Below are 13,633 nucleotides of genomic sequence, written 5' to 3'. Positions count from 1 at the left end.
AAGTCGCATTAATGGTAAAAAGTACTTTATTCATCATTGGTTAGCAACAGCATAACAACGTTATTAAAAAGAATTCAGAGACTTATTATACTTCAAAAGTGTTGGTCTTACATAAAATGCACATATTTACTTGTATTTAGTGTTAAACATATTGTATGGCTCTCATGGAATTACATTTTAAAATATGTGGCATTCATGGCTCTCTCAGCCAAAAAGGTTCTCGACCCCTGGTTTAGTTCCTAAAGGACTAATAAAATCCCAACAAATAGCTGTATCACTTAACACATAGCATCGTGACTTGGATCCTGTTACCGAAGTAGGAATGATTTGGTACTTACAAATATCAAATGTGGCTTTCCCCTTCAAGTTTATGATTCAAAATTATCTAAAAAGTGAACTCCTTTTGTAATAATCAAATTCTGTCACAATAAGTTTTCACAGGAAGAACAAAGAGCCTCTCTTTTGATAAAAAGAAAGGCAATTTTCTGAAACTTGTTAAAATGTTCCTAAAGCCACAGAAAAAACGTCAAAGCTTATCTGAAATTCTAGCTACCCCTGAATAATTCAGATTTAGGGGTAGATTCTATTTTTGATAAATGTACTTAAGAGAGTTGGCATGTTTATGACCCAGCAATTCCATTTCTGAGAAAATATCCGAAGAAACCCAAACCACTAATTTAAAAGACTATCTGCACCCCTATGTTCATTGCAGCATTAATTAACAATAGCCAAGATATGCAAACAACCCAAGTGCCCATCAATAGAAGAGTAGACAGAAAAAGTTGTGGCATTTATATAAAATGGTATATTATTCAGTCATATAAAAGAATGAAATCTTACCATTTGCAACAGCATGGATAGACCTAAAAGATATTACGTTAAGTGAAATAAGTCAGAGAAAGACAAACACCCTATGATTTCACTTATATGTGGAATCTAAAGAACAAAATAAACAAACTGAAAGAGACTCACAGAGAACAGACGGATCACTGCCAGAAGGGATGAGTAATAGGTGAAAAAGGGGAAGGAATTAAGCACAAACTGGTAGTTACAAAATAGTCATGGAGACATGAAGTACAGCATAGAAAATGGTCAATAACAGTGTAATAACACAGTTATTGGTGCAGGGTGGAAATACCAGGGAAACAATTTATAAAGTATATGATTTTCTAACCACCATGCTGTACACCTGAAACTAATAAAAAATAATACTGAATGTAAACTATAATTGAAAAATAAAAAATAATTTTTAAAAAAAGAGTTGGCATAGAGTTGGTATGTGAACTTTAAACAATTCGGGAATAATTTTTCTTTCAAAATGGCTTTTAATGAAAGCACCTCTGCTAAAATAAAAATAGTAATAATACATGTTTGAGAAAAAAGAAATAATTAGTATCATTCCTCAAAATCTTGCCAAAGCTGAAGACTCTAAGAACAGAAGTCTTGACTTCTACTATGACAAGAATTTCTACCATGAATTAAAAATTAAGTAAGACTAAAAAACCCCACCACAGTCTTACTTTGGAAATGTCACATGATTTTCTGCATCATTTTCATCCTTCAAGTCAAGAGTCTGCCTCCCACTTAATCGTCCCTTTGGCCTGCTGAAGGTTGACTGGTTTGATCTATGACCCCACAAAGGAATAGGGCCTTTGAGGTTCCTGAGAACAAGCTGACCAGGATCCGAAGTCTTTTCATCACTGGTGTTAGTACTGGAAGTGAGTTTGCATTTTTTTGCATATCCTTTTTTAACCACCTCTTCCCCTATATCCACAGTGCCATACTCAGCCTGAGCAATAACTGTTCCATCTTGATAGGTTCCTTTAATTCTCATTTTTATTTCCTTTTCAAAAATCAAGCTCCCCAAAAAGGTCCTGCCCTAAAAAAAAAAACAGAAAAAAAAGACATAAACCAGCTACAGCCACGTTTTTTCTTCACTTATTTTGTTTCCAAACACAGTTTTTCCAACAATCCTATTTACTCATTCTCAAATATCTACAGAGAAGTAGTCTTACCTTGTTATGCAAATATATGTTCATATGTATATAAATATATTCCAATTACACACTTGCTGAGGTACAGCTAATACCTGCAACAGCACCAAATTTATATATTTTTAAATGTGTATCAATTAAATACCCTCAAATAATTTTTTTAAACCAAGGAGATTGTGTTGACCATTTGGCCCCAACTGTCCTCAGAAGCAACAACACATAAAAATAATTTTTGGTACCTAGAAAATGTGCTAAAACTCAGCAAAACTTAAAAAATACTTTAAAGGCAGAATCAGGTCTATACTCTGACTTTAAAGACAAGAGCAGAAGCGAAAAACAAATGAGCACAAAATATCAACACTCTTTAAAATCAACAAATTGAAATTACAGAATATAAGATAGATATTCTTAAATTCAAAACCTCTTTACATTGAATTTTAAGGGCCTAACATTTATACAACTGACATATGAAAAGCTGTATGAGTAATTAAATATGTACTTGCTAACTCTTAATTATTATCCATCCTGTATAATAAGCACAAATTTACCTAAAACATATTTGGAATTGAAATATATCTTAAGATCTAATTTTTATAACGACGTTCTTATAGCTCAAGAATATTAAAATTCCTAAAATTACTTTGATACACTCTTACCAGCAAGACAGAAAACTAAACTTGGAATACATTCTGAGTTTTCCTAAGTGCTAAAGAACAAAAAGAATGACAGAATAGATGATACATGGGTATTTAGATATATTTTATAATATATATCCCGCATATTCTTTAAAATTTCAAATATGTGATTTTTATAGTGAGAAATGTGTTATATTTCCCATTACATCTTGTGTGAAGATATATTGACATATGTATGTATACATTTTTAAACATATTTAGGTATTTTAAATATATCAAATTTATCTTTCAAATAAATCTGGTAATTGGTTTAGAACACTGAGCTTTCTTTTTTTAATTATTAATTTAAATTTATTGTGTTCACATGGATTCAAGTGTCCCACTAAATATAACACCCTCACCCCCCACCCCCATGTCCCCATTTACACCCCTTTTGCCCCCCACCACCCAACTCCCTCTAAACACTGAGCTTTCAACCATTAAAAGGTAATGTTACTTTTCTAAAATGTTTTCCAAACCAGTAAACTTTATTCAGAAACAAGAAAGCATCCCTTACTTTCTGCTGTAGCCTAGTTAATTTTGTCTAGATGTATTAGAAAAAAGGCTAAAAGGCCTTTAAATTCTCAAACCCAAATTCCAATTTCTAGCTCTCATTCCCTAATTCTACATAAAAAAAAAATTAATGTAAAAATTAGAACATAATTTAATCTTCATTTGATCTTTAGCAATTTGTAATCATGATTCTATCAATTTAAACTGTGCTATAAGCATGGGTGTGAAAATGTTGGTTTAAAAATATGCTGAAATGGCTTGGCCAGGAGTGGCGCAGCGGACAGAGCATTGGACTAGGACATAGGGGACCCAGGTTCGAACCCCAAGGTCGCTGGCTTGAGCACGGGCTCATTTGGTTTGAGCACAACTCACCAGCTTGAACCCAAGATCACTGGCTTGAGCTGAACAAGGAAAGGGTCACTCGGTCTGCTGTAGTCCCCCAGTCAAGGCACATACAAGAAAGTAATCAATGAACAACTAAAGTGCCACAACGAAGAATTGATGCTTCTCATCTCTCTCCCTTTCTCCCTCTCTCTGTCTCTCTGTCTCTATCACTAAATAAATGTAAATAATATTATAATAAATAAAAGTAAAAATGTGCTGAAATGAAGGTCATGTGCCACAGAAATGGACACCTAAAACCTGTGTGATCTTAGACCAATGTCACCCTACTAAATTTAATTTCTAAATTAAAAAAAAGTGAAGGTATTTCAACGCCCAGAATACCCTCTTGAAGTGTCTCTCTTTTTTTTAAAGTGAGAAAAAAGAGAGCAAGAGAGATAGAGAGATGAGAAGCATCTACTTATAGTTGCGTCACTTTAGTTGTTCATTGATTGCTTTCTCATGTGTCTTGATTTGGGGGGGGGGGGGGGAATCTAGCCGAGCCACTGACCCCTTGCTCAAGCCAGCAACCTAGGATTACAAGCCAGCGACCTTTGGGTTCAAGTCAGCGACCATGGGGTCACATCTACGATACCACACTCAAGCTGGCAACCCCAAGCTCAAGCTGGTCAGCCCACGTTCAAGTTGGCGATCTCAGGGTTTCAAACGTGGGCCCTCAGCATCCCAGGTCAACGCTCTATCCACTGCGCCACCACCTGGTCAGGCTCGCTCTTTCTTTCTTTCTTTTTTTAAACTGAATCCCTACTATTCATTCATCTGTTCAAATGATAGATAAACCAGATACTCATCAAACAGCACCTAACAGGCAGAAGCAGGAAGAACAGGCATAGAAAAATGAATAAAATACTTGTCTCTAGCAAGCTCACTATCTATAGAGAAAAAAACTACAACTCTACATGTCTTACATACAGTGAGTGACTAAAACAGCTACAGGGGAACAGATGGTGGATACTAACAAAAACTTTATATAGGAAATTACTTTTGAGCCTTGAGCTGAGAAATAATGGCTAATCATGGGCTTTCTAAGAAGAAACATTCAAGAATAACTTCTTTTACAGAAAACATTCATTGTGGTAAATGTGACTAGTACAACTCCAAACAGTGGCCTTTTTATTGAATTCAAACACACAAATACAAATAGTAACACTATTTGAAACTATGAGACATGCATACCATTCTCAATAACTAAAGTTTACTCCTTCAGTCCCAAAACTAATTTTTAAATAGGACTTTTTAAAGAAATTAATAAATTAATGACTTTTTTTCTTGACTCAAATGTTTCGACCAACATAAATTTTATATTTTACTATGAGAATAGCAACAAACTAGAGTTCTAGCCCCAGCTCACTCTTAACCGTCTGAGTAGTGAGTTTTTTTCATGCTCGCTGACCCCTGAAAGTGAGTTTTTATTCAAAAAATGAAATTAGTTGCAGTTAGTTTTATTAACTTAAAATCATGTTTGTTTGATAACCAATTTATGGAAACAAGAAGAACATACACTTACCTTTTTTTCATGTTGCCTTACACATTTTTAAAATAAATCAATCGTACTCTGGGTAGTCAGGAGGCACGAGGATGTACATGAACATTCGTACTACTCAAAGGGCTAATTAGCTTTATGACTTTAAGTCATTTAATTGTCCTAGACTAGGGGTCCCCAAACTTTTTACACAGGGGGCCAGTTCACTGTCCCTCAGCCCGTTGGAGGGCCGCCACATATGGTGCTCCTCTCACTGACCACCAATGAAAGAGGTGCCCCTTCCGGAAGTCTGGTGGGGGCCGGATAAATGGCCTCAGGGGGCCACATGCGGCCTGCAGGCCGTAGTTTGGGGACGCCTGTTCTAGACCCAGTATCATTATTTGTAAAATAATACAGAGAGAGCAAATGAATTCAGAGGTCTGTAAATGTAAGAGTCTAGGGTCCTAAGTGTGCAAGAAATTCAAAACCAGACCCTGCCTTGGTCAAAACACTTAAGATTTAAAAACTGTTAATGAACTTGAGATTTTAAATCAAAAATTTATAGTTTTACAATAATGTTTTACTCTATATATTTATAAAAGTCTGAGTTCTAACTACAGAAATGTTTCTTATAAATAACTATAGTGCAGACAAAACTATACCCAACAATCTACAAGATTCTCAAAAAGAAAAAGAGGCAAATAGAAGGTTTTGAATTATACTGTTCCTTATGATGCTGATTAAATTATTTTTCACATAAATCATTTGAGCTGCTAAATATACCAATACAAATCTCATTATTTCACAATGTAATAACCCTCAACAGCCGCAACAGCCACCAAAAGACATCATCATACCCCTGATAGTCTTGTAAGACTACCCCTAAAATTATCAGATATCTTCCAGAATTAGGTTACTAACCCAAAATTTAATGGAAATGAATACAAACTAGAATCTAGATTAGCAGAACATCACTGCCAATTACATCAAACAGTATGAGCCTCTGCCAAAATGATAAAATCAGATTAATTTACAACTCCATTAATTTGAATTGTGTGATATTTATGACCAGGGCTAGGTTAAAGATTACTTTTACTTAAATAATTTCTCAAAAGCCAAAAACAATGAAATAATTATATTCATCATTTTCTCCATCATATAAAAGACTCTCCTTTTGCCCTGGCTGGTTGGCTCAGTGGTAGAGCATCAGCCTGGCATGCAGGAGTCCCAGGTTCGATTCCCGGTCAGGGCACATAGGAGAAGCGCCCATCTGCTTCTCCACCCCTCCCCCTCTCCTTCTTCTCTGTCTCTCTCTTCCCCTCCCACAGCCGAGGCTCCATTGGAGCAAAGTTGGGCCTGGCACTGAGGATGGCTCCATGGCCTCTGCCTCAGGCACTAGAATGGCTCTGGTCACAATAGAGCGATGCCCCAGACGGGCAGAGCATCGCCCCCTGGTGGGCGTGCAGGGTGGATCCCAGTGGGGCACATGCGGGAGCCTGTCTGACTGCCTCCCCGGTTCCAACTTCAGGAAAATACAAAAAAAAAAAAAAAACTCTCCTTTTAAGTTTTCACAACAGAAGAAACTATATTTATTCTATAAAATACACACATATACCACTTTTATCTGAATGTCAAGATGTTTACCTAGCAAAAGATAAGCATAAACATGTTATATAATTGCTTTTGAATTACCCTATAATTCATATTTTTCACTTGTTTATACAGGTTTTTATATTTAATTAATGAAATTTAATTACACTCATTCTGTTTCAAGCATATAGTTTTATTTCCATTAACAAAATATTTAAAATCTGTGACTTGCCTGATCAAACTGGGTCACTTCCTGGCCAGAAGGAATCTGTAGTCCCCAAAGTTTATACTTTTTGGCGACACTAGAAGATTGCAAATTCAAAGGAATCTCAACTATATCAGACCGATTTAGAATTTCAGTATTTCCATAGTCGATGTATCTCACCAGCCACTGGGGGAAAAAATGGAACATACTAATATGGAACTAAGATTAACTATCTTAAAGTAATCACCAATTTACTACTTTTTACTGATTACCTACAAATCAAGATAGCATTTTACCTCAAACTGACAAACAAGAGCTCCAGCAATAGCCTCAAAATAAGGAAAATCCATAGTCCATGAGAACCCAGTGATGTCTATATTTGGTAACAAAAAGTACTATTTCCAATAGTACCATTTCTCACTCTGTTTTGTTGTTGTTCTTTTTTTTAAAGCAACTGGTATTAAGTAAACTGAAGTCTATAAAGCTTATAGCCCTTTCCTACCTGGAATGTTAAATCAATTAAAATTCTTAAATTCAAGTTGAAAAGAAAGGCAAAGTTATCAAATTTCCTGTGATAAAATTAAACCCACTCTAGCTATTAGACCTTGGAAATGAATCAAATTCATCTTTATGTCCAGCTCTACATCTGTTTAAAAAGCTTATCACAAAGTCAAAGGCCATCTTGTGATTTAAAAATGCAATATATCCTTGACACTTGTCAAATTATAAGGAAAAGGTCTATCAGAAAGGTCTATTTCACTAAGATAAACCATTATCTTTTACAGGAATAAAATAAGGTGTTTTATTTTCAAGTAAGAGTAGGGCAGGCCCTGGCCAGTTGGCTCAGTGGTAGAGCATCGGCCTGGCGTGCAGGGGTCCCGGGTTCGATTCCCAGCCAGGGCACACAGGAGAAGCGCCCATCTGCTTCTCCACCCCTCCCCCTCTACTTCCTCTCTGTCTCTCTCTTCCCCTCCCACAGCCGAGGCTCCATTTGAGCAAAGTTGGCCCAGGAGCTGAGGATGGCTCTATGGCCTCTGCCTCAGGCGCTAGAATGGCTCTGGTTGCAACAGAGCGACGCCCCAGATGGGCAGAGCATCGCCCCCTGGTGGGCATGCTGGGTGGATCCCGGTCGGGCACATGCAGGAGTCTGTCTGACTGCCTCCCCGTTTCCAACTTCAGAAAAATACAAAAAAAAAAAAAAAGAGTAGGGCAGATACAGACACAAACACAGACTCTCACATGCGCCCTGACTAGGATCCACCTGGCAACCCCGTCTAGGGCTGATGCTCTGCCCATCTGGGGCCATGCTTGCAATCGAGCTATTTTTAGTGCCTGAGAAGAAGGCTCCATGGAGCCATCCTCAGTGCCCAGGGCAATGCGCTTGAACCAATCAAATCATGGCTGTGGAAGAGGGAGAGAGAGAGAGAAGAGGTGGGGGAGAAGCATATGGTCACCTCTTCTGTGTGCCCTAAGCCAGAATCAAACCTGGGACTTCCATACACTGGGTTGATGCTCTACCGCTGAGCCAACCAGCCAGGGCCAAACGAGATCTTTTTAAGAAGTATCTGAAACATTACTCAAATTGTTTGATCTTTGCATTTTCTTATTACATCAAGAAAAATATTTATAAAATATATACATAATAAAATATTTTATATCCAGGAAAATCACAACCGAAAAAACCACAAAGGAAAGCCTACGGAGATGCTTTCACACACAGTTCGCAACCTAGAACTGCCACCAAACAAGCCCACTGCTCCATGAATCCCATTAAAAATCTCCCACAAAGTCAAAAATAAAGTAGCTGTATACAAAGAAAATTCATCACATGTAACCAAGGCAGGAGAAAGCTGCAAGCCCATCTTCTCTACTAACAATATGCACATCAACTAAGCGAAAGATAGATAACTTCAGGATCAATAAAATGTTATTTTCCTACTCAATCTTAATAGAACAAACTTCTAAAAGTTGCTCAGCAAGAATCAAATGTAGTTATTAAGAACTGAGGTACAAAAAAACAATCACCAAAAATTATGTAATCTGTTCTTGGACAATCTGGAGTAATTATGATCAGAAGAATATTCCTGAATCTGACCTGGATTTTTTTAAGCAATTCATTTCTTTTGTATTCACTAGGAAAAGAAACATATGCTTTAATTAATTTATAAATTCACTGAACCAGATCTTATTACGACTATGAATAAGTAATGAAGGGATACATAAGCCTCAAATTTTAGAACCAGAATAAATATTCCTCAGAGAAGAAAACTGAACATTTATTCCTGCCTTTTCATCACTGATGATTTTCAGTACTCTGCATCTGTACCAACATTTATCTTCAGAAAATAATCCGCCATAAATCTACAAAGAGAAAAGGAAAGTAAAATTATTTGGAATTTTAACAAGTCAAAGCATGCTAAGTAGATCAGAATAGTGGTTAGCAATCTGCTTGTACCTGGTCCCAATCTTCTCTCACAACTCAACTCTTTATAGCCTATGACCTGCCTACATGGTGAGAGAGAGAACCACTCAACCACTGAAGAAAATTTACAAATATAATCCATTCGTGGATAATCAGAGATGAGTGAGTAATCACTTATAATAAGTCTACTATTGAAACTTGTTTGAATTTTTTGTTAAGCAAGTAATTTATCTTGCATTCAACAGAGAAAAAGCAGGTATATCCTCATCTTTAACACTATTAAACACAGTCACAGACAACATGGATGCTTAAAAAAACCTAAAAACTTTACAAACTGCATTACCTCCCAGTCTGATGCTCAACTCCAAGCTACATTGCTCACTTCCTTTTAAATTTTTTCTTTTTATACCTTTTTATATATGCCATTGGGGTTTTAATTATTTTTAAATAAAACAGAAAGCAGCATGTTATTAGAAGAATATCAAAATATACGGAAAAGGGTAAAGAATGTCTTCCTTTCCAACCCTCTTCAACATGCGTCTCCTGAAAATAGTTTTACATTTATATTAATCTTCCATATACACTAGGATATATGTTTATACTTTTGTATCTACACAAACGGGTTCATTTTACATATATATACTATTTTGTATCTAATTCCATATCAAAATACTGAATTCCACCTCCCTCATTTAAATAACCATGGCTTGGAGCTGGGTAAGACAAGCAAGGCACCCAACATACAATTGAAGCAGCACTTACTCTGAGGTATCAACCCTGCACTGGTATAAAGGCCTCCTTCAATTGCACACAAGGATTCTACTTTGTTCACCAGTGCCTACTCAATGCCTAACAGTACCTAGTACACAGCTGATTGTCCACTTAAGTACTTTTGAAAGAATAAACTATGTCTACAGTTTACACATATTCTAAAATTTGGCTTCTTCCTTTCAAACATATCAAAAATTTCAAAAACTATACATTTTAAGATATAGAAAAGATTAACAAGACAGATGGCATAATTATAACCAAGAATGTGTGTGGCTCACTTTCTTTGGATCAAGATTCCCAAAAACTGAATTGGCATGAGGACAAACTTCAGAAAGTGAGCACCCAATCTTCATAATATCCTTATTTCTATTGATGCTCTAGAAGAAAAAATAGATATAGTATAAAATCAGTAAAATATTATTTGACAGAGTTACACAATTAAGAGTTCTACTAAGCATAAGGAGCATTAGAAATTAAATCAAATTCTTACATCAGTGTTTTTTCATAATTCAATGAGTTCTTTATAAGAAATGGGACTAAGCAATAGAAAAATTTTAATTCCCAATGAGCTCAAATTACTTGGAATTCAAACCAAGATACCAAATACTACTAAATCATATAAAGAGGTAACTTGAAACAATTGTCTCTGGGTTTTACTTTAGATCTTTTTTTTTTACTTTAGCTCAAATTCTAATTAGTCAAAATGGATAGCATATTTTAATTTAATGACATGAATTATTTGTTGTGTAAAGGAAATATGTAAAAACAATTTTAAAATGTATACATTCCTCTATACACAAATACTGTAATCTAGTTAGAAAATTCATTTTTCACAGGGTCATGGATTAACAATATGAAACTATTTTAAGTATATACTAGAATTGAACAAATAAGTAAATATACTGTAAATAATGAACAAGCAGAAATAAATTACAAATAAAGAAGGCTAAATAAACCTACAGCATTAGAGTAGAACTGGAAGGTATCAGAATAAACTCATAACATATACATATGTATGTGTGTGTGTATTCATGCATATATGAAAGAGACACACAAAGATAGAAATACACATGCGTATATGAGTGGGCTTTCATACATATTTATCGTTCCTATCTCTGTCTGAGAGGCCCTAGAAACAAAAACATTCCAGTAGCAATAAGCACACCTGGTACCGAAATCTTGATTTCTAAACACCATTCCCAAATAAAGGGAACCAGGGTTCCTTCAAGTGGTTGATTCCAGGGCTAAGCAAGAGAAATAAACAATGATCCTGCAGTATCTGGTGGTGCCAGTAAATAAAGAAATGCTCAAAAAAATAAATAAATGGAGATATATAAGGTCTACCAGAAAGTTCTGTCTGTTTCTATCACAAGTTTCGACACGTAAGCACATTTATTTGGCGCATGTGTGCCTCTCTATTTTTATCACTTAATGTATACATACTGATGTAGCAAATTAACTAAAACAACATTGATTCACGTTAGTCTTATGTGTTAAGCAATAGTGTACCCATGGCTACTGATAAAGTTCATTTACGCCACTGTAATTTTTACGAATTTCAACAAGGAAGAAATGCTACAGAAGTATGTCTGTCGCATCCACCATATTCCCCGGACTTAGCACCCTCCAACTATCACTTGTTTTTGCCCTTCAAAATTTTTTGAAGGGCAAAAAATTCAAAAATGAAGAAGTTATCAAACAAGCACTGGTTCAATTTTTCGCATCAAAAGATAAAACATTTTTCAAAAATAGGATATACGAATTGCCCTCACGCTGGCAAGAAATCATTAATAATAATGGCAATTATATTATTTAATAAAGTTTATTGATGGTAAGAAAAATTTATATTTTGTTTTATTGCAAAAATGAACAGAACTTTCCGTTAGACCTTATATTTAAAGGACACAATACCAATGTGAACAATTTCCTAATGGCCAAAGCTGCAACAAATTAAACTATAAAATAAATAATAAGAGCATTGGATCATATCTCACAGACTAAATATCCACTTTCCATATTAATATAAACATTCAAAAAACAAATAAATGGAGAATAGACAGCTCTTCTTTACAGAATTCTAGTTAATAAATGTAGAAGGAATGAAAGAAAATTATCATTAGGTAAGACCATATTAATAAATAATAAAATTTCTGGATGAAGAGTTGAAGAAACATTTAACCCTTTGAGTAGTCAGGTTTTTTTCAATGCTCACTGACCCGCAGGAGTGAGGTGGGTTCTTTTTTCAAAAACTGAAATTAGCCCTGGCTGGTTGGCTCAGTGGTAGAGCATCATCCCGGAGTGTGGAAGTCCAGGGTTCAATTCCTGGTCAGGGCACACAGGAGAAGCACCCATCTGCTTCTCCGCCCTTCCCCCTCTCCTTCTTCTCTATATCCTTCTTCCCCTCCCGCAGCCACGGCTCCATGGGAGCAAAGTTGGCTCGGGCGCTGAGGATGGCTCCATGGCCTCTGGTGGATCCTCATGGCATGCCGGGTGGATCCTGGTTGGGCATATGTGGGAGTCTGTCTGACTGCCTCCACACTTCTAACTTCGAAAAAATACAAAAAAAAAAAAAAATGAGGCCCTGGCCGGTTGGCTCAGCGGTAGAGCGTCGGCCTGGCGTGCGGGGGACCTGGGTTCGATTCCCAGCCAGGGCACATAGGAGAAGCGCCCATTTGCTTCTCCACCCCCATCCCCTCCTTCCTCTCTGTCTCTCTCTCTTCCCCTCTCGCAGCCAAGGCTCCATTGGAGCAAAGATGGCCCAGGCGCTGGGGATGGCTCCTTGGCCTCTGCCCCAGGTGCTAGAGTGGCTCTGGCCGCGGCAGAGCGACGCCCCGGAGGGGCAGAGCATCGCCCCCTGGTGGGTAGAGCATCGCCCCTGGTGGGCGTGCCGGGTGGATCCCGGTCGGGCACATGCGGGACTGTCTCTCCCCGTTTCCAGCTTCAGAAAAATACAAAAAAAAATTATAATAATAAAAAAAAATGAAATTAGTTCCAGTTTTATTAACTTAAAATGTTTGTATATCAACATTACACAACCCCAATATGATGCACTGAACAGGACACATCTCTTCTGCAATATTGCTGACAATCTATGAGAAATCATCAAACAAATTCAAACTGAGGGATACTCTATAAAATAACTGACCAGCATCCATCAAAAATGTCATAGTCATAAAAAACAAGGATAAATAAAAGAACTATCAAAGGTTGTAGTGCTTAAGAATACACGATGCTAAATTAACAATGTGGAATTCTGAATTGAACTTTGAACACAAAAAAGACAATGAAAAACTGGGGAAATCTGAATAAGGGTTGTAGTTAATAACAATGTTAGCTTCCTGGCTTTGATAATTATACTATGGTTATATAAAATGTTAGCATTAAGAGAAGCTGGATGAGGGTATAAAGAAAGCACCTGTGAGAAGCTGGTGGAAGTGGTAGAGGGGCAGGTGGCAAAGGAAAGCCCTGCAGAGTGGAGGTCCTGCCGCTGGAACCCCACGCCGGGCCGGACAGCCACCCCAAAAGGCGGAGCCCAGCATCTGTATCAAAAATTATTATGACAGAGGGAGACAAGATGGCGATGGAGTAGGCGGACGTACCAAC

At 36.8% G+C, this 13,633-nt stretch overlaps 1 protein-coding gene across 1 annotated transcript in view; it reads right to left on the bottom strand.

Annotated features, from left to right (window-relative positions):
* Nucleotides 1–13,633, bottom strand: part of STK31 (serine/threonine kinase 31) — a 99,217-nt gene that overhangs the window by 75,069 nt on the left and 10,515 nt on the right. The window contains exons 3-6 of the mRNA XM_066239300.1: nucleotides 10,309–10,407; nucleotides 9,124–9,198; nucleotides 6,865–7,023; nucleotides 1,521–1,879 (exon numbers count right to left, since the gene is read on the bottom strand). Of these exons, the coding sequence (XP_066095397.1) occupies nucleotides 1,521–1,879; nucleotides 6,865–7,023; nucleotides 9,124–9,198; nucleotides 10,309–10,407 (692 nt within the window). The remainder of the gene's footprint in view (nucleotides 1–1,520; nucleotides 1,880–6,864; nucleotides 7,024–9,123; nucleotides 9,199–10,308; nucleotides 10,408–13,633) is intronic.

Source organism: Saccopteryx bilineata, chromosome 7 (genome assembly GCF_036850765.1).
Source record: "Saccopteryx bilineata isolate mSacBil1 chromosome 7, mSacBil1_pri_phased_curated, whole genome shotgun sequence".
NCBI lineage: Eukaryota > Metazoa > Chordata > Mammalia > Chiroptera > Emballonuridae > Saccopteryx > Saccopteryx bilineata.
The sequence above is the reverse complement of the archived record's forward strand: the minus strand, read 5'-3'. Positions and strand labels throughout refer to the sequence as shown.